This window comes from Danio rerio, chromosome 20 (assembly GCF_049306965.1).
Source record: "Danio rerio strain Tuebingen ecotype United States chromosome 20, GRCz12tu, whole genome shotgun sequence".
Classification (NCBI taxonomy): domain Eukaryota; kingdom Metazoa; phylum Chordata; class Actinopteri; order Cypriniformes; family Danionidae; genus Danio; species Danio rerio.
In genome coordinates, this window is record NC_133195.1 from 32,066,848 (window position 1) to 32,089,504 (window position 22,657).

Below are 22,657 nucleotides of genomic sequence, written 5' to 3' on the forward strand. Positions count from 1 at the left end.
GGTGAGTTTTACCATTTTTAATCCATTCAGCTGATATCTGGGTCTGGGATCACTTTTAGCTTAGCTTAGCATAAATCATTAAATTGAATCAGACCATTAGCATCTAAAAAAGAGTTTTGGTAATTTATCTATTTAAATTGTGACTCTTCTGTAGCTACATTGTGTACTAATGTAAAATGAAAAGTTGCAATTTTGATATGTATAGAAACTCCACTTTCATTCTGGTGCATTAATCAAATAATTAATAATAATAATCAAGGAATTAATAATCAAGACGTTAAGAGGCATAATGGTATACAGCTCTGCTAAATAGTTACCTAGTTACCTATAGGGACAATAATAGTTAACTGGGGACTATTTTCAAGCGCTGTGTGATATCATTGTTATCAAGTGTCTTTAAGACTAACATATTGGTATTAATCAAAAATGATAAAATAAAAATAATAATTTTATTAGCAGGGCGACATGTTGGCTCAGTGGTTAGTACTATTGCCTCACTACAAGAAAGTCGCTGGTTTAAGTCCCTGCTGGGTCAGTTGGCATTTCTGTGTGTAGTTTGCATGTTCTCCCCGTGTTGGTAAGGGTTTCCTCTGGTTTACCCCACATTCCAAAGACATGCTCTATAGACGAATTGAATAAGCTAAATTGGGCATAGTGTATGTGTGTGAATGAGTGTGTATGGATGTTTCCCAGTACTGGGGTGCAGCTGGAAGGGCATCCACTGTGTAAAACATATGTTGTAAAAGTTGGCGGTTCATTCCGCTGTGGCAACCCCTGATAAATAAAGGAACTAACCCGAAGGAAAATGAATAAATAAATGAATTTTAATTGCAATATAATTTTAGATTATTTAATTTCACTGTGGAATTTAATAGGTGGACATGGCAACACAGATACTGTGATTCATCCTTCCCTGACCTGCAAACCTGAAGAAGTGTGTGTGCCTGTGTGCGTGTGTTTACCGAGCCCCACGCTGCTGTTCTCCAGGAGGTAGCTCAGGTGGTCAAACATAGACTTCTGGTTCTGACGGCTGATGCGACAAAAGTAGCAGAGGAAGCGACAGCAGCTGGCCACCACTTTGGGGAAGGCAATCTCCTGAGGGTTAAAAACAGCAATCGTTTCACTTCTCCGCAGACGGAGATCATTTCCTTCACACTTTAAATTAATCTTTCATCTTTTCTACATGTGTGTTCTCACGCGCTGGCTAAACGCGTGTAATGTAACATACTCGAGATATCGACAGAAACCTCCAGACGGTCGCTTCAAGCAGACGGAAATTTGAGACACTCGAGTATGAATACAAGCAAATATGTTTTGTGCTTCATGTGAGCTGGGAATGTAGTCACTCTAAATGTCTAGAAGCACCTCGCTTTGCGTGAGGCCTCTTTAATCAAGCTGCCAAACAGAAATGAGAGCTACTGTGACAACGTCATATGTGGCATAGTCAGAGGTATTAATTCACATTCTAGACTCCTGACAAACCCCAAAAAGGACTGGCATGAGAAGCGACCCATTTCTCCTCTTCTTGTCTGAGCTTTCGCCCTATTGCCACCCCTGGGGTATAAGGAGGTATTAAGCTGTTAGACATGGGGCACTGTAGGTACTGTGCCCGCACATGTGCTATTCCTCTAGATATCGTGTTTAGTTTATGAAGGTCTGGCTGAGGGTTTGGCTTGGATGCATGTGTCTCCAGCTGAGTCATGGGATCTTATTAGGATCGTAAAAAATGATATGTAAAGTTGATGGCCTTATTTATCATTTCATAAAATAGACAGAAGAAATTGGGTACTGTAAGTAGTGAGTTGCAACTCATCGTCATGATTTAAACAGTCCAAGGTACTTAAAGGGAGATGTAAATGTAAAATGATTATGTTCAGACAGATGTGTGTTAGCATTTAGTCCTAACATAGTTCTAACATTTATTACTTTTTTGTTCTTTTTTCCCCCAAATATATGTTTTAGCATTTTCTTTGAACTTTACAGAGAAATTTAAAAACTTATTCTGAAACATTAAAACATCAAGAATCAAACTAACTTAATAAACTAATAATAAAAATACATATCCCAACTAAAATAAAATTGAATGCATGTTTTTTTCATACCTTGCATTCCACAGCTTAATAAATAATTTGATGGTTAATTAAGTTCATTATTCAAGCTGGAACATTATACCAGACATTAAACAAAGGTTTGATGCTTCAAGTATGCATAAATATTGCATGGTCCTCCTTTTAACTGAGCTTTCAAAAAAGGGTGTAGTCTGTATATTTTTCAACATTTTTAATTTAGTCATTTAAAATTTCACTTTGATATGGTGAACAAGGTATCCCAGTACTGGGTTGCAGCTGAAACGGCATCTGCTATGTAAAACATATGCTGGATATTCCGCTATGGCTGATGAATACAGGGACTAAGCCGAAGGAAAATAAATGAATGAATGAATGAATGAATGAATGAATGGTGAACAAGCAGTTGTTTTTTGGTCATAGAACATTTTTGATCATTTAACCTATTTTGCACAAAATATAAATATAATGGATACTATATTTATATATATATATATATATATATATATATATATATATATATATATATATATATATATATATATATATATATATATAGGGGCGGACTTAACCAATTAGCAAGGTAAGCAGCCCTGCGGAATTAGGGGGCCCCAACCAATGCCTAAAGCCTGTATTAATGATCTAGCTCTTTTATATATTTTCTATTATATGTTGTAAAATCTGCATATAATTGTTAAGATGTTAATGTTATTACTTCTTTTCCAAACCAGGGGCCCCCATGAATAATGGAACATTCCGTCCATACTGCACATGCGTGAGGTGTGAGCGCTACAACCAAAGACATCGACGGTCAGTGCTGTCAACTTAGCGACTTTTTAGACTGCCATTCATTGATCAAAATAATCATTGGCCAGAATGTAGAACAAGATTTTTAATTAATTATTATACATTTTTTTATTATTAAAAGCAAAATGCTAATCAAAGCTCTAATCAGAGCATAACAAATAACACTGAATAAACTGTGTCAGAGCAATTTATTTCAGAAAAAGCACCCTTTGAGTCAATAGGGCTCAAGAAAGTACCTTATTTTTGTCTCCTCCCAGCACATTGACCATGACCTCCATTACGGTCTCATGCATGCCAAGCACACGCATCAGATTTGGATGCTGGTAAAACACTTTGTTGTTCATGATGTCCCTGCATACAACAAAAAGAGAAACACTTAGTTGAATATAGCTGTGCAAAAATAAAGATTAATTTATCTTATTGCACAGCAAGTGATTATTTGTCTTTTTTTAAGTATTAAAAAAGGATATTAGTTTTAAGATTAGCAAATTACATTTTACATTGTTATTAAATTATTAGTGTTTTTAAAAAAATTAAGTATATATGTTATGTATTTTAAATGAGAGCTGATGGCATAGTTGATATAAACATAAAAAACAGGCCAACTAAAGTAAATGTCCAATAATGATAATTTGTTCAAATTAAATAAAAACTAATTAAAAATACTTTAAAAACAGAGAATGAAATTCTATCATCATTTACTTATCCTCCAAGCATTGTTCCTAACAAGTATTAATCTTAATCTAGAACATAAAATATAATATTCTGTAGGATATTGGAAACAGATAGACTTCCACTGTATTTTTTCCTACTATGAATGTCAGTGACTACCAGTTTTCAACATTTTTTAAAATATCTACATTTCTGTTGAACATAAAAAAAAGGTTTGAAACCACTTGAGAGTGGGTAAATGGCGAGTAAATGTGAATTTTGGGGTGAACAATCCCTTTAAAGTCGGTAAGAATTACCCCAAGCCATCGATCATGAGCTGGCCCTCCTCTTCTCCCATGCGGACACTGAGCAGGGAGCGGATCTGACCCAGTGAGGCCAGCAGGTTGATGGCATCTCCTACAGACTTGTCACTGATGGTGTAGCTCTTCCTCAAGGCTCTGAGCAGCTCCCCAATGCCATCATACTGTCTCCTCAACAGGCTGAACATGCTGCGCACCAGTTCCGGGTCTTGGATCTTGTACTCCTGAGCCCAGCTGACCATAGTCTGAGATATCAGCTCCTTCAGGTTGGCTGGAGGATACAAAAACAGGCTTAATATTCACCTTATTGTATGCCGATGCTTTGCATTAGTTATTAGTGTAACCTCTGTTAAAGGAACACTCTGCTTTTTTTTTGGAAATAGGCTAACTTTCACCTTTAAACATTTTTACCATTAATATTTTGCCATAATATCTTATGTTCCATATGTTACCTAGTTACCAAGCTGGGGACTACTTTCAGGCACTGCATAAAACCATTGCATCTGCTGAAGCCACGGTATTACAGCAAAGTCCCTTCATAATTATGCCAGAATGAGAATATAGTTCATATCGACCAAGAAAATAGCAACTTTCTATTTTCTGTTTGTCTTAGTACAAGTTGTAAACAGAAAAAATATTTAAATTAATAAGCGAGATGCTAATGGTCTAATCCGATTCAATGATTTATACTAAGCTAAGCTAAAAGTGCTCCTGCCAGACCCAAAGATCGGTTGAATGGATTCAAGAATGTTCAAACTCAACTGTTTAACTATAAACCATTTCAATGTGTTGATGTCATTGGCCCATGAACATTTCCATTTCTATCATAATGTTATTTATCAATATGTGAAACTTTTTGGATTTCTCAAAAGCTATGGAAATTTAAAATGTAAAACAGGAAATACATTAGGACCATTGTTATTGTTTACATCCCTCAAAATGGTCTATAGGGGAGTTTGAAAAATCAGCATATTTCCAATAATGTCGAGTGTTCCTTTAAACCAATGGTCACCAAACTTATTCCTGAAGGGCCGATGTCCTGCAGATTTGACCTCCAACCCTAATCAAACACACCTGATCAAGCTAATTAAGGTCTTAGGTATACTTAAAACATTCAGGCAGGTGTGTTGAGACAAGTTGGAGCTAAACCCTAGAGGGACACCAGCCCTCCAGAACCGAGATTGGTGACCCCTGCTTTAAACTGTAAACAGTCAGGGAAATGTTTTAAAAACCAGGGTAACAATGAGGTGGCATTGTTTTCCTTGCAGTTAAGTCATTGAATACTAAAATGCAACTTATTCGATTTGACAAATTACTTTCAGCAAACCATAAATAACCACAAAATCTCAAAAAAAGTCTTTCCACAACAATATTATGAACATACTGTATAATAGAGTGGTGGCGGTACAAGGCATAAAGGTAATGGTCATTTTAAAGTGTCACCCACTGCATAATGAATTTTACAGTTCTGTAGGGAATACGAAGAGAAAATAATCTGAAGTAACAAAACGCAGTAAACTCAGAAGAGCTCTGGCTATAGAAGAGCTGTGGTCACAATGCATTTTTTTAGTATTGTGATTTTTGTTCAGTACAGGAAAAATTATGTAATGTTAATGTAAATAAAGCACAAAGCCAAATGTACGTCTCCATTTCAATATGGATATTAATTATTTATAGTGCATCCTCATAAGTGTGTAAACTTTATAATAACTGCACACTATGAATCACTTATTAAGCATTTGAAAATAGTTAATTCATCATTTGTTAAGCATTAACTCTACATTAACGGTCAATGACATCAGTAAGCAGTTTAAGAATACAGATACAAATGCTGTTTTCTTGATGTTTAAGCACTCTGTGCTGAGGTTTATATGGATTTTAAAGTAGCATTGAGTCAAGCAATTAAATTACTTATTGAGTAATTAAGTTACATTTTAGACAGTTAGTATTTAGTGTGTTTAAGTAACTTTCCCAACAATCATAAATCATTTTTTTCAGATCTTTTGAATGGATGTTCGCAACACTAAATTTGCAATACATAATTTTTACCACAAAAGCCATGAGCAGAAAAAGGTGGACAAGATAAAACCCATTTGGTTTGCATTTTCCCTTATTTGTTTATAAAACATATACTGTGGTTTGTTGTACTAATGGATGAATCAGAAAGGGCTGAAAAGGAGCTCTCGTTAATAATAAATAAAAATGTTACTTCATGTAAACGAGATTTCAGGCCTCTGCTCCGGTCATGCCTAATATGTTAGGTCCATTAGTGCATTTTGATACGTCTATTAATATTTTCTATTCACATTTTGCCCCCGTATGCTGTTCTCAGAATAGCTGCTCTAATCACATACTCGTCTCATCAAGAGAGAGTGCAGCACTGGCGCTTTTTATCCAACATCTGCAAATTACATCCATTTTAATATGTACCTGTCCACCCATTGCTGGGAAGATGATTTAATATTCCTGCCAACTTAATACCGTTTAATGCTGATTTGCAGCCTAGTACTTACTTCATTTCATTTTAGAGGCTAATAAATGTTTTTTTTTTTTTTTTTTGTCTATTCATGTTTTTTCATTCAGACACAAAACTATAAAATAAAACAAGCGTCGGATGAGTAAGACAATTGTATGAGTAAAAGAACTGTATTTCTTGATAGTCTAATTTTAAACGTAGAGTGGTGTATGAAGGTTTGTGAACTACTTGCAGAATTGCGGAAAATGTGAATAATTTTGAAAACAAAAAAAAGATATCATAAAAATTGCATGTTATTTTTTATTTAGTACTGTCCTGAGTAAAATATTTGATATAAAAGATGTTTATAGTTCAAAGACATAAAAAAATAATCCAAATACAACTATTATACAATGTCCAAATTCTCTCTGATGCTCCAAAAGGAAACATGATGCATTAAGAGAAGATTGAAAACTTTTGTGATTTAAAGATCAAGGTAAATTGTATTTAATTTGTCTTTCGAGAAATATGCAAGTAAAATTTTTCTAAAGTGCAGTACTAAATGTCAACAAATTAATTATTATTTTAACAAAACTAGAAACATCATTCTGTTGAAAAATATTTACCCCCTGCCCCAGCTCTTGATGCATCATGCTTTCTTTTGTAGCACCAGTGATGATTTGGACCTTTTTTTTTACTCTTTAGTTGTGTTTAAGTCCCTCATTAGTCGTCAGTATGTAACAGTGGATATCAAAATCTTACAGCCATTGCTGGAAAGGCTTCTGTGAAAGAGAGAATTTTCCTGAAGAACAGCAGGCAGTTTAACTATTCAGAGCATACAAAGGACACACACAAAAACCACAACCTTTTGCAGGGGGTTGTTTTAAAATAAAAATTTGCCTTGTAAACTATATGTCAATCTTGTTTATGTAAAATATCTTACCTCAGCATTGTACTAAATTAAAAAAACTTATCTCTCCTATTTTAATAAAATAATTAGCAGTTTTACAGATTCTGTTAGAGGTTCGAATACTTTCAATCAGCGCCGTATATTCCATTGCATGTCAACACCATTTAAAGGGATTATTAAATAACTAATGCTGAATTTCAATATTATCCCAGATGGGTTAGGGTTATAAATTATATAGTGGAAGTGGAAGGGCATCCACTGCGTAAAAACGTGCTGGATAAGTTGGCGGTTCATTCCGCTGTGGCGACCCCAGATTAATAAAAGGACTACGACGAAAAGAAAATGAATGAATTTCAATATTTTGTCTAATATGTTGCTTTTTTAAATATTTGTATAGCTTGAGATTAGAATGCTCAGACTTAATTTATCTTACAAAATGCACAATTTCAGTCATATATGAAAAAAAATGCAGTTTAAAATAAAAGAAGCTCCTTACTAGGAGTAGCTTGTTCTTGTTTCGTTGGTTCTTCCTCGGTTTTTTGAGGACGACCTTTAATCTTGTATATGATGGCCATCAGACGTCCTTTCAGAGAAGTGTCCTGCTCCTCCTCCTCCTCTTCCATAGGGATGCCTGCATATAGACACAAACATTTCAACTTTATCTGTATGTCATTACTTCTGCCGCAACTGATATTTAACTACATTGGAGTTGTGCACATTTTTTATTAAATGAATAGTGTGTTTAAAAAGCAATTTCCTCAGTTGTAAAAAAAAAAAAAAAAAAAAAAAGATGTGCTATTGAATTAGATTTTAAAAATTGTTGTCTTTTTTTATTCTACTTTTTGAAGCAGCATTTACATGTACTTGACATTTTATTTGAGACACAGCACAATATTATAAAATATACAATCGGCCCCACTTTTCAATAAGGTTTCATTAGTTAATGCATTTTCTAACATGAACTAATTATGAACATTACTTGTACAGCATTTATTAATCATAGATTTGACTCATTTACTAATGCATTATTAAAATCCAAAATTGTGTTTGGTAGCATTAGTTAATGCACTGTAAATAAAGTACTAACAAAGAACTAATTTATTTTCATTAACTAACATTAACAAAAAGGAATAAATACTGTAATAAATTCTATAATAAACTTTTTTCATGTTAGTAACCACATTGACTTATTGTATATTGTATTAATAAAAAATATTATAAAAATATATTAGTTGTAGCAAGATAGGGCATAAAGGAACTATGTTTTATTTAATCATTTTTGAATCTTAAGCTGATGAAACAATAATTTGAATTAATAATCAACAGATTTATCAGTATTAAAGATGACGCATTTTTATGTAAAGTATATAAAATAATTGAAAGATGAATTCAAATTAATTGTCAGTAATCATAAAATTAGGTAGTAGTATTAGGTAATAATGCATTTAAATTCATACAATTGTATTAAACATTTAAAATCTTAAAGATTAAAAAAAATTCGATGACTAATTGTATTTGAATAATTATATGATTAATCAAAGAAATAACAGAATAAACTCTAAATTATGTAAATGATCATAGTTGCAGCTATATCTGTGATATAAGTGAACTAAGTAGAAATACAAATCAATCATTTTAAATTCATTTGACTTTTTTTAATTATTTGATAAGTAGTACATTTATGTAGAGAGAAATATTAGAGGAACATGGAGGAAGAGAACGGAATAAGCGAATAATGATTGTGTACCACAGTGTAGTCGAAGGTCATTATGGAAGGTCTGAAGTTCCTCCTGCAGCTCCTCAGGGCAGGTGCAATCATCACCAGCACTGAAATTCAACAGCATGTTTATCTGCAATCACAAATCAAATGTCGCTTCAGATAAAAGCATCATTTTATCACAACTAGAAAGTAATCCGATAATAAAAATATTCATTTCCCAAGCTCCACCTTTCACAAAAGTTATGTAAGATTGTAGTAATAATTTCTGCATGAAACATTTCTGTTGCCATGGTGACAGAGACAACATGAGCTTATAATGGCCTCATACAGACACAAGAGCTTTTTCTCAGTTAGTAGATGTGGTGTGCATTTAAAGCAGGGTGAGCGAATCTGCCAAACAGTCCTAATCAGTGGCTCTGAGAATAATGGAGTGGGTGCAGAAGATGCATTGACTCAGGGACTGAAACAAAAGTTCAATTAAAACAAAGCAAACATGAATCATTTTTAAAAAATCAGCTTTAGAGCTGTGCTAAACACAAATCAAAAGACGATAAAGTCAAAGAGCTTGAAGTGGAATTTTATAGTACTCTAATGCTGTAAATATTTAAATAAAAACTAAATATCTGTTTCCAAAAACGAAGATATGGAATGAAGTTTAGGCAGGATATTTAAGGCTTAGGGATACGGATTAGCTGTAGTCGATTATATCACATGTTTTCCTCGAAATTAGATTGTGAAACTTTACCTACTGTAAATATGCAGCTGACATATTTTTTAGACTTGCGCCTTTGCATCAGATCTTGCAAATTAAGGATTTAAATAAACTTTACTGTATTTGACCAAAAAAAAAAGCCCATTACATAATTATCACTCAATAATATTTTGATATCTTTTTTGATTTTGAGAGAAAAAATGCCTGGGATTGGAAATATGTTCGGTCAAGAAGTATTTACATATTTAAGTCATATTTTAAAGTTTTATTGAGAAATAATGTAACGTGCTTCTGAAAGCCCTAATTAAACCAAATGTTTGCAATCATTCTAAACATGAATTTTAGATTGCATTTTCCTACACTTTGCAAATGAAATATTTTAACTCAGCAGTTTTAAGAAGTGAAAAGGGAATAAAAAGTATCAGTACAAACGTACTGTACACGAATTATAGCCATGTTCACAAAAGAGTATGGGAATGTGTCGTTACAGCTCAATGCATTCTGGGTGTTTAGAACACGGGAGCCCGATTCCTATCGATCTCTACTGATTTGTTGTATCATACTGTAAATACACTCATCAGCAATAAACTCGCTCGCACAACAAATAAAGCTCTCTCAGTTATGGATAAACTTGTTCATTTATTTGATCCGCTCTGGATCCGTCAGCTCTGCATCTGTGCTCAGTTTCTCGCGCTACACTGGACACAGAATATTATGGAAGGCATATTTTTAGCTTCTCTGACACACAAAAAGCATATATAAATGTATACAATACATGTTAGTCCATTTTAATTTATTTGTGAGATGTTTTAAAAAAGATATTACAATAAAATGGCTGTCCTTTTCATTTGTGATTTGGATTCCTGCATTTGTTCACAACCATACCTGCAGCTTGCCGTGACATAGATTTCCGAGGTCAACAAAGAGATAGAATAAACTCATTTTATGAAAGCGAAACATAATCTGCCACTGTATGGGAAAATGAAATCTCTCTCACTTTATACTGTATACTGAATGCCACTTTGGAATATGTGACAGCACAATTCAGATGTTTCAAAAATTTAACTTGTAGTCTAAAAGATACGCCAACTGCATATTCCAAGACTTCTCACTTAGATACGCTTGGCATTTAAGCAGGTTTGGTATGCTGTCCCGGGAGAGAACCCTGAGCTCGGAGATATTTGAGCCCAGGGCTCCCGCCCGGTCGATAAGCATATCAGGAGATCCGAGATCAGGAGGGTCTCGAGAGCTTCCCCTTTAGAAGAAGGGGGAAAGGAGGAGTTGGGGTGGAAGGGGGGATTCTTCTAGAACGAAGATAGAGCTGTAGGAGAAAAATTATCCATTTATGGAAAACTAAGATCACTCTGATTGGATTATTACTGATTACGGATGAGTGGCCAGTCGTGCTCAATCATACGACTTGTTCCTCTCGAAATTAGTTTATGAAACTTCACTTAGGTGAAGTTTCACAAACTAATTTCGAGAGAAGCATGTGATATGATCGACTACAGCTAATTTTTTATCGCTAATCATTAGCTAGCCTATCAGATCATTCTAAAACTACTATAAATATCCTGCCTAAACTTCATTCCATATCTTTACTTTTGGAAAACCCCCCTCTATCCTTCCCTTCTCCCTCCTCCTCTTTTCATGATCGGCCAACACGGTGGCTCAGTGGCTAGTGCTGCTGTCTTGCAGCAAGAGGGTGATAGGTTTAAGTTCTAATTGAGCCAATCTGCTCTCTCTGTGCAGAGTTTGCATGTTCTCCCAGTGTTTGTTGGGTTGCAAAAGTACAAAGGGGGCTCTCAAGAAACACCTAATCTCGTATCCCTCCTAATGCTCATTGACCAGGTGGAAACCTTGGGCTCATCTACTGTATCTCCGAGCTCAGGGTTCTCTCCCGGGACAGCATGCCAAACCTACTATCATAGTTGAGCATTATATAAGTGTAAACTCTTAAAACAATATCAGAAACAAAGCAACAACAGTATAAAAATAATATAGTTTCCAACTACATCCTAATTATTCAATTAGTTTTGTATAATAAAACAAAAAGTATATTTCAAAGTGAAGGTAGTCACATTGTAAGTGAAACATGCCGAGGAAACTGGACATGATTAGTCATTATAGTGTTAAAGGTCATGCTGTGGGTCTATGCCAACGGCTGACCTGCTCTTGTGGAGGAGAGCGAAACTCTCTGGTCTTCTTGGCAGTGACAGCAGCAGACATGTTGAGGGCCAGCATCAGCTCATTGTAGCGGAACTTCTGATTGAACTGCAGCTTGGACACAAAATCATCTGAGAAGGCCACGATGGCCTCAATGCGCTGCTTTAGCTCACAGTCACAGAAATAGTGCAGCAGCTCACACATCTGCACAACAAACAAACAGTAAAACAAGAATTAATTTGAATGTCTGTAGCACTGTACATCTCAGTCAAGTCCTTTATTGAGAAAATTTGACATATGCTTTTTTAACAGTTACAAATATTAATTCATACCTACTAGCCTTGGATAAATTAACATGAAACATCTAATCATGCTTTAACCTGATTAATAATGTTTACAGACAAATGCCACTCTGTTGAAAAAAGAAAAACATTTTATAGCAGTGTTATTTTTGTATTGTTTACAAAGTATTTATTAAAATGTTACATTTTCTTTTTAGTTTAAAATTTATTCTTGATGAGCTTATTGTCATATTTAAATGTTTTTAATATATTTCCATAAATATTCCACAATTGTTTTAATGGCAGTTGGGCAAAAATTACTTTATTTTTAGTTATAAATAACAATGCTGTTCTAGAGAAAATTTCATTAACTTTATTTATTATCAGGTCATTATATTTGCTTTTACTTGTGCATAAACTTTGAAACAATTTTGTTTTAGTAACGTTAAAGAAACCTTGAATAAATTAAAAAATTTTAATTAAATACATTTCTGACTAAGCACATAAAAATGTCCAATAGCAATACATTTCTCACCACAAAAGAAACCATACACTCAAAATATTGGGTTCACTGTAAAAAATACATGAAATTGATTTGTGTTGGAACAACATGAAGGAATTAAGTTAACTTATTAGTTTTTACAAATGTTAGTGGATAGAACATAAAACAATTAAGTTGTCCCCTAAAACAGCAGTTCCCAACAGGGGGTCTCAGTCCACAAGGGGGCCTCAGCGAGCTCCCTGGTGGGGGTCGCATATTTAAAAAAAAAAAATTTTGGCTGACCAAAAAATTTACAAATTTGTAATTATCCTCCCCAAAAAAGACAGTCTCACTGATTCACCTTCAGCAGCTAATTGTAATAATGGCCCAAGCATACTGGACCCAGGTGAGGATGCTCCAAACATTTCAGGTCGCAGCACTAGCAATACTGAAAACACAAAATGCAGGAAATACCAAGAGAGTTACCTAAACTATAGTTTTATTCCATTTTTTCAAAGCAAGTTTGCAAGTTATCTGCAGCTCAAATGACAGCACTTAGCTTTTCGCTTGTACGGTGTAGAGCGTATTGTGTGATACCGATTGTACAATTGAAGTTTTTGTTAAGACACATTATTATTTACCTTTTTATTTGTAGGTATGTTTTTTGTTTGTTTATTTGTTTGTTTTTTCTAGTTGTATGTGTTCAGGTTGATACTATTTATACCTTTTAAAATATAATTCTTTTGTTTTGTATTTTTTACAGTAATTTGCCATAGAAGTCATAAATAAAATAATAAAAACAATAATAAAAAGTGCTTTTTCAGATGCACAAAAGCGGAAAAAAAACAAACCTGGTTAAATTTTTTTGACAAAGTTTCGGAGGCAGTGTGTTAATATAATTGACACAACATGAGGTCGAATTTATTTTTTAACGTGCAAAAATTACGGACTAAATTACTAAATTTCGGATTCAGTGTGCAATAACCTTAACTCTTAATCAGCATGCAAACGACAGGTCTTAAGGGCTGGAATAAGAGAAGACAATCACCTGCCGTTTGACTGATTCTGGCAAACTTGTCTCCAGAAGCCCTTTGGGGGGCTGCTTGGACTCTTTGCCCTCCTCTTCTCCGGCCTCCACAGCCTTCTCTTCATTACTGGTGGCTTCCTCTTTCTCAGCCCCCTGCTCCACCACCGCTGTCTGCTCCTCCTCCTCCTTACTGTCCCCAAACACAATGGGCTCAATGAGGAGCAGGATGGTCTTCACCTCCTCGCTGGTCATCGCCCCCATTATCAGCAGGGTCCCGATCAGCTTGAGAATGGGCACAAACTGATACTCCACGCTTCCACCCACCGGATCCCGAATATGGGCTCCTCCGCCCTGCACGGCTTCGGTCAGCATGCTTATGGCTTTCTCCTTCATGATCGCCAGAGGGATCTGAGGGCTGTAGAGCGGCGTCTCACGTTTGGTGGTGATAAAACACGGAGGGGTGAAGTTGAGGCGAGGTGTGAGTGAGGTGCTTAGGCCCACCCCGGGAAGAGAGTGACGCTTGGAGTCATCGGGGAAAAGGCGGATGCTCCTGGTCTCGTCTGTCACTGGGATTATAAACTCGTTGTTCATCATGAGACGGGCTTCTTTGGCTGTCTCCAAGTGAATGCTGATGAGCACGTTGTAAAATCCTTCACGAAGCTGACCGGTAAGGTACTGGTTATCAATGATGTACAGGAACTGCGACTGGCCAAGATGGCTACACAGGCTGTGAGCGACGCGGGTGTTACCCAGGGCACAAAGAGAGCAGAAGAGCTTTAAAGTATGATAGTGGAACTTCCGGAGATCTTCATTTTCTGACAGCTCCATGATATCGATACACCTAGAGTGCAAACAGAAAGTTACAGGTTGAGTTTCTATTCTTAAGCGTTGATCCCACAGCTTCAATGCCTTTTAAAACTTTAAAAGGGAAGAAGAGCAGTGTTGCGGCTACATAAGATTTAGCAAGAAACAATTATGCTTATATTCTTCTACTATGTTTTTCTAGTTGAGACCTTTAAACAATATAAGACATAAAGTGAGGTAAGGCAGTGTTTCTTAACCCTGTTCCTGAAGGCACACCAACAATACATATTTTCAACCTCTCCCTAATCAAACACGCCTGAATCAACTCATCAGAACATAAGAAAAGACTTCAAAACCTGAAGCGAAATGGGTCAGATAAAGAGACATTTAAAATATGTACTGTTAGTTTGCCTCCAGAAACAGGATTGTAAAACACTAAGGTAAGGTAAGCTTTATTGTCCCATTTAAAGCGAATATGTCTTGGGACCATCACCCATGCTGCAGTCATCACAATTAACCAACAGTTCCAGCCCGATCTCATGAGGAAACATATTTATTTTATGTTTTGTCAGTTTAGACTAATTCAAGTTTTTTTTAATCGGTGGTCTAAACCGAACCGTCACTAGAAGATGAGCAAATCATACTAAAATGTATGACTGAGATTGTACAAATTCATACAAATTAGCCACTAAATCAAAAAGTAACAGATTGTCTAAACATAAACTCTAGTCATTAATAATCTGTTGTGTATGATGCTTACAAAATCTCTCTTTCAGCCATTCTGTAATATATTAGGTTTTAATTTGTGTCTCAGTTTTTTTAAATAGTTTAAAATGTTTGAGGCCCTGTTTACACTAATATGTTTTAGTTTTAAAATGGCATATTGGAACAAAAATGATTCACGTCCACAATGGTGTTTCACCTAGCGTTTCTAAAAAGATCTCCATCCACACTATACCGCTGAAAACGCACATCACATAAACACACACACTCTGGCATACACTGCAGCATATACGGACGTCTGAGCCCACCACCCCAGGTGAGAGTAGCGCACGTCTGAGAGTTCATCAAGGATCTACCGCTGGATCTCATTCTACTATAGTTGCTAAACGTGACATTTAATTCATCTTGTCTCTATCTAATGACTATTCGGTCCTTTGAATCAATTACTTGTTCACAGGTAACGTGTCTTATCTTTGCTGAGCGCAAAGATAAGTTCAAATATTAATTTATGTAACCATGTACACTGATTCTGCACATTTGACTAATTGCTTGCCTTTATTTCCTATATTACATAAACATATTGTATTATTGATTGCCACTGCTTATTATTAAAACTGATATTCAACAAAAGAGAGGGTATGTTTCATTCTTTTTTTCATCTATATGTTTTTCATCTATATTTTTTTCATTTATATGTTATAGATATTTTGTTATAAATATGCATACAGTAAAGATGTCATATAAATATGTAGCTACATGACACCTCAACATTTTAGGTTGCTAATATCGAAATGAAAATAGCAGTTCCTTATATTATATTATAATTAAATTTTATTGTTAAGATAGTAAAGCAATGTAGCCAGGGTGACGTTATAAAGTACACTGTTCCCTTTGAAGATTTACCCAACGTATCCTTTGGAGTTTGTTTTCTATATCAAAGGTGCAAGACTGAACTTTGTGCAGTTAATATTGAGGAAAAGCCCCAATCCGATAAATGTCTGCAGCCAGGCCTCCGTTTTTAGATGTCTTTGTTTTCCCCCATACACACTGACACAGAGCAGCAGCATTTTAAACAATAATGGCCTCTGTAGCGTTTTCCAAAAGCTCCATTTTTGGGATTCATTTGGGTAGTGTGAACGGAAAGCCTAACCTTAGCAAAACTCATGCATTTTAAAACTAATTACTGTAAATGGAGCCTGAGTTTCAATGAAGTCCATACACTCTCAGAAATAAAGGTACTGGGGTGATACCTTTTCAAAAGGTACATGTTTGTACTTAAAGAGTTCATATTGGTACCTAAAAAGTAGATATTAGTACCTAAAAAATTTAAAAGGAACACTTTTGTTTACTTTTGTTCTTTTAAGTTACTAACATGTACTCTTGAGGTATTAATATGGACTTTTTAGGTACAAATTTATTTTTTACCTTTTGAAAAGGTATCACCCCAGTGACAGCTTGCGTATCTTTATTTCTGAGAGTGTACTACTTTAACAAAGTTCACTAAATTGATTTTAACTTTTTGCCTCACCACTAAAAAAGGCTGTTAGGAGACCAACAAAACACACTAGCATAGTCTACATCACAAAACAAACTCATGGGAGTGAAAAGCATCCATCCCTTTGAAATCCTTTAATACAAAGCACCATTTGAAGTGGCCAGTTTTGAGCACTACGATTTGAAACAACCCTTCAATACGCTGGCCAAGATTGCTCCCATTTTGAAGCATCCTACTGCGGCAGATTTATCCTGCTTTGAAGGCAAAAAAGTCAACTTGAAATCAAAACTGACATTATAATATAACATTCAGTTATAAATGATCTACCCATACATGTTGATTTTTTAAAAATAAGTGCCCTAATATCCTTCAATTTCACTTGAAACAACAGGGTGGTACAAACCAACCACAACAATGCAAACCTCAAATCTGTACTGGCAAAAAAACAAAAAAAAAAATTTTATTATTTAAGATAATATACATCACAATAGGAAGATTTTTTTTTTTTAATGCTAGCCTTAAGATCTTGATTCTAGCCAGTTGGCATTTGAGTAAGGAGCCAAATGAGCACTTAAGGGGTTTTATTTCAACGAAAGGTCACATTCCCATGATCAGTTGCCAGTCATCGCATGTGTAAAAGCAAGCACATGAGCAATGTGTCACCTGTTCTCCTCTGGGATGTGCACAGCCATCATCTGCAGGGGCTCCAGACACTGCACCACCCAGCCATGCCTCTCACTCACACGGGCCGTTTCCACGGTTAGAAACGTGTTGGGCATTCGGCTCCACAGCACAGAAACAATGGTCTGCACGTCCAATCGTGGAGGACACTGCGGCTCTGGGTTTTTCAGCAAACTCTTAAAGATGGCTGAGGACAGGGGCATTGCATCCTGTGTGGGAATCCATGCAGATCAAGTTAGTGAATTGTAATGTGGGAAATGGAGGCATGTGAGTGGATTAATAATAGAGTAGACTTACTGGGATTTTCGGAAACTCAATTTGGAAGAGGTTTGGGCTTGTGGGTTGAACAAACACAGCAGGGAAGAGCTTAGTGTTAGGCTCAACCTAAAAGAAGGGAGAAGAAAGCTTGATCATATGCATTTATATGGCAAAACATGTCTTTTTCACCAAGAAGCTCCATACAGATTCCAAAGGCAGATACTGATAAGATCAGGGCCTAGTTAATATGTGGACTTTGGGGGTTTTACAATGTGGTCACATGTTTATTAGTCAGTTTGTATGTTTCAGTATTTGGGCTTTGGTCACACGGTCAAGAAAGATACACAATATGTGATCGCTTTTACATTTACTGGGTAGAATTAATAGCATATGTTTTTTATCATTTCATGTTTCATCATTTTATGTAGTTATTTTATAATTAATTCAGTTGTAACAGCAGGGAATTATTGTCATTAAATCATTTCATTTTCAAGTATTTTTGAATTACTTTTGATTTAACATCAACACTGAGGCCCAGTCCCAATTCTACCTCATAGTCCTTTCCCTTACCCCTACCCCTCATTTCTCGTGAAGGGGTAGGGAGTCCCAATTCTCTTTAGCGTTGCGGCGTAGGGCTAAGGGGAAGGGCTAGATACCCCTTCGAACATAGATTTTTCAGGACCACACTCGAAACCAAGGGTTAAGAAAATTTCCCAGTATACACAAGCCACAGCGGCAGGATAGCTGCACCCGGAAGTAAGGAGATTTACAATTTTTTTTTTTTTTCATTTTTACAAATTTTTACAACAATCAAGCACATGTTTTAATACATTTATAACCGTGTTCGTGTTTTACCGTCAAGCTTTTAAAAAGAAAATGCTAAAATAAAAAACAATAATTTTCACTATCTATAGTCCATAATCATGACTCCTGTATAGCTGTCCCACAACATTCGGACACTCGATGACATTCGAATATCAGAAAAGTCTAGTGGCTAAGAAGAAGCTTTTTACAGTGTCTGCTATAATGTTAATGTTGTTTTTGGTGTGTTTAAATAGATGAATTTGGCCACTGTGTAAATGCACAGTACAGTTAAGATCTTACTGCCACATAAGATCGTTATAATAACATAATATATGCCTTTAGTGATTTTCTGAATATAAATAACAAAAAATAACACAACTGAAATAACTACAGCAGTCGTGATTGTCTGATCTCATATGAAGTAAAAAATCGCAGTAATATATGATGACATGTGTAGGTGTTGTAGTGGTTTCTTATTTCTAAGGGCTAAATTTTGAAGCCCTTCCCCTTCACACTCAGTTTTAAAGGCCAAGTGGGACAAGGAAGGGGTAGGGGTACAAAGATAGAATTGGGCCTTATTTGCTTCTTATTGCAATACAGTACAGTCACATAATAGCAACACTCCCACATTTTTAGCTATCATAACTGCCCTTATTTCTGTTTTTGGTATAGGATTGCAGAAGGATGGTTTGATTAAAAATGTAGTTTTTCACCATCATACTGATCACTTAAAGTTCGAACCGCTATAGTTAAAAACCATTCTTTACAGTCTTGCACACTATTTAGGGTTAATGTAAACCTAGTCTGCTTAAACATGATAATGTCTTCAAATATTTGCTATTGCGAGTCTGATTTAAACATTAGAGCCTGAAGCAAATTAAGAGCTTATTTTGTGCAGAGATTCATTAATGTTGAATTGCACTAGCTGTTACTGGCTCTCTCTCTATTTTGAAATTTAGATGTGCATTTACTAAATGGGAATAAGTAACTGCACACTGGGCCGCATTGCACCACATATGCAAACTACTGTATAGTACTAGGCCAAAAATGTGTGTAAAAAAGCAGGAGTTGTGTTTAAAATCACAGTATTTTAAAAAGGCACCAAAAGCATTCATGATCCTACTGGTCATCTGGATTCTGCACATGCAGTGGACATTTTACTATCCCATATCCCATAGTCTACTGGCAAAACTGATATTACCAGAAAATAATTACAATTAAAAAATAAAGACAATTAAAAAATACACATTCATTCATTCATTCATTTTCTTTTCAGCTTAGTCCCTTTGTTAGTCTGGGGTCGCCAAAGTGGAATGAACCACTAAATTATCCAGCATATGTTTTACGCAGCAGATGCCCTTACAGCCGCAACCCAATACTGAGAAACACCCATACACACTCTCATACACAAACAAACAAAACGCCCACAGACAATTGTCCAAATGTCCAAATTACAACAGAAATTGTACTTATTACAATTGTGATTTCAGACATTTTGGCAACATTTTGGTTAATACAACATTACTGTTCTGGGGTAGTCATTGTTCTATGATAATTGCAACCCAGGCTGATAATTGCATATTAAATACAATTTTTGTATGTTATTCTACTGAAATACACTGTTGTTTGCAACTTTACCAGAAATTTAGATACTTTAAAGACAATTAAATACCTTCAAGTCGATAAATGTAATCTATCTCTGACTTTTGTAAGCACTATAGCAGTTATAGTTTTTAACAGTTTTGCTTTTTTTGGATCTTTTAATACGTTTTAAGCAAAAATGAAATGTTGCACTGAATTATTTACTCTTGTAGTTAACGCTTCATTATGATATTACAAAGCCCAGCACTGTGACTGCGTCCTATTTTGTTAAAAGAAAAAAGTTGAGATTACCTGGTATGCAGTAGGTAGCTCTCTGCCATTGGCAGTGAATGAAACCAGGCCTGAGGCCAGATCTATGGAGCAGCCAATCTCCAGATCAACATTACTACGACTTGTGGAGCTACTGGCAACGTCACCAGCACAGACCATATAGCAGTTACTCCTCCTCACACTGAATTAAGAGAGATGAAAAAAAGGACAGTGGAAAAAATCAAGTGTTTGTGACTGTGTGAAAAGACAACAACAGGTTTTTTTTTTACAAACCTCTCATGAACACGTCCCCGCTCATCTCCCAGAGTTACAGTGACAGTGCGAACTGTGTCAAGGCTGAAGTGTTTGCTGTAGTAGTGGTAGTCTGGTGTTACCCAGCCCAACCAGACCGACGATGGATCTTGTCCGGCAAATACTTTCACAGAGTAGAAGTACTAAAGCAAAGGTACATCAAACATTAAAAGAGCATTATAATAAAATAGACATTGGCTGACATTGTTCAGAGTTAGATACTCAGTCTTCAAATACAGGGCATCCACACTGCAGTTAAAAGGTTACTGTTATTCCAAATCATGCCATTAACCCCATGTAAAGGAACATTTCACACTTGTAATTTCCAAGCAGATTTACTACAGTTTTATTTTTACCCCAGGTTACTGGAACAGAGTAAGCACCACTTTTCCGTTGTTACCCCAAACGTCACCAGTGTAAAACAGTGCTGGCTTCATGTGCAATTCATCAGAATTATTGCTAATTACTAATATTACTAAATGTACTGTGTCTACCCACCATAGTAACCTTGTCAGAAATCTGACATGAACGGTATCTAACAACATATCTACAAAAAGAAAAACTATTTATTGAAAAAAAAGAAATAGTTTTGATTGGATAGGCCATAGACCATAAACATTGCTAAGGGGAAACTGGCTGATATAGTTACTGGTATCTTTTTAACACAAAGACTACTTAACTTTGATTTTTCTTCCAAGTTTTGCATATTAACATATGTAAATATCTATTTGATGTATATTGCATGCTTTGCACAAAGCAAAACAATCATTTGATTTAAAGGAAATACCACAATCATCAGTAAGCTCCTTATAATGTTATAAATATATATAGTATACAGTAAAAGTGGGTGATACATTTTTTAAGGCAAATAACGTGACTGTGACAAACTCATATTTACAACTTGATAACTGTTAAGACACTTACAATAAAACGTAAATACGTTATTAAAGCCAATTCACACCATACAGAAAGAGGTCCTCATTTTTGGACAATCGATTACAGGATACCACTTTTCAGATATTCTACAACCCAACAATGCTGAAAACAATAGACCATCACACTGATCTGACAAATCCTTATGAAGTGCCATCTATGCAGTGCAGTTTAAATTGGCCTTTAGAAAATTATGGCTGGATGATTCGCAACCATCTCCCAATCAGCAAACTCATGCATTCAAGAAAACACTGTGTATAAACAGTCATTTTAGGGTTGAGGAGGAAATAGTGACTAGGAAATTGAGGAAATTGTAACTGACAATGTGTCAACTGGAGTATAGAAAAGCCTATTATGTTCCTAGCTTTATAGTCTGACACATTTTGAGTCAGGAATACATAATATGAGGTTGCACGATCCATGCTTCATTCAGTCAATCAGCCATCAGAAAAATAAGAACATAACCTGTTTTTTAGGAATGCGTGGTGTAAAACATTATTTTAAGAATAATATTAATTAATTGTTATCCCTGGATAAATTACGAGCAGTAGTAAATGTATAGTTCTAGAATATTCTGTCATCATTTAGTCATCTTTCACTTTACCAAAACCTCTTTGAGTTACTTTCCTCTGTTTAACACAAAGGACCATATTCTGAAGATTTTTGGAAAGTAGCAGCCATTGACTTCCATAGAACTTTTGTTCCTACTATGGATGTCAATGGATGATGGTTTCCACTATTCCTCAGATTATCTTGTTTTGTGTTCAACAGAAGAAAGAAATTAGAAATGCTGGGGTGAATTATCCCTTCGAAAGGATTTCAAAGGTCTTAGAATGACCCAGGATTATCTATTGTGAGTCTGACAAGTTAAGTATAATCTCTCTTGTTTTTACCTTTGTAATGCTGCCATAATCAACCTTGCCTCCATCGTCTTTTTTAGCTCTTTGGTCTTCAGCAATCACCTCGTTGATATCAGTGATCTTCCGAGGGCCTGCGTGAAACTCAACAGGCATGCTTAGACGACAACAGATCATGTCGTCATTGCTCGTCTGTGTGCCAAATGTCTTGTGTGTCACCTTTAGACAAGGAGGTGTGTCCACGGTCCCATCTATTCTAGTAACCTAAATGCAAAGTGATGCCAATGATAGAACCCAACTCAGATGATCAAAAAGATTTTTTCCAAAATGCCCTAAAATGTAA

The 22,657-nt window shown here is 35.5% G+C and overlaps 1 protein-coding gene across 7 annotated transcripts in view; it reads right to left on the reverse strand.

Annotated features, from left to right (window-relative positions):
• ryr3 (ryanodine receptor 3) overlaps positions 1–22,657 on the reverse strand; it is a 149,116-nt gene that overhangs the window by 56,974 nt on the left and 69,485 nt on the right. For all 7 annotated transcript variants that reach the window (XR_012395820.1, XR_012395819.1, XR_012395818.1 and 4 more), the window contains 12 exons: positions 22,351–22,578; positions 20,507–20,667; positions 20,255–20,414; positions 17,597–17,683; positions 17,282–17,508; positions 13,618–14,437; positions 11,811–12,011; positions 8,957–9,059; positions 7,706–7,840; positions 3,842–4,115; positions 3,110–3,224; positions 963–1,095 (listed from right to left, as the gene is read on the reverse strand). Coding sequence is in view for 4 of the 7 variants with exons in the window: in XM_009294775.5 (XP_009293050.2) it covers positions 963–1,095; positions 3,110–3,224; positions 3,842–4,115; positions 7,706–7,840; positions 8,957–9,059; positions 11,811–12,011; positions 13,618–14,437; positions 17,282–17,508; positions 17,597–17,683; positions 20,255–20,414; positions 20,507–20,667; positions 22,351–22,578 (2,644 nt within the window). In the remaining 3 variants the exon portion in view is untranslated. The remainder of the gene's footprint in view (positions 1–962; positions 1,096–3,109; positions 3,225–3,841; positions 4,116–7,705; positions 7,841–8,956; positions 9,060–11,810; positions 12,012–13,617; positions 14,438–17,281; positions 17,509–17,596; positions 17,684–20,254; positions 20,415–20,506; positions 20,668–22,350; positions 22,579–22,657) is intronic.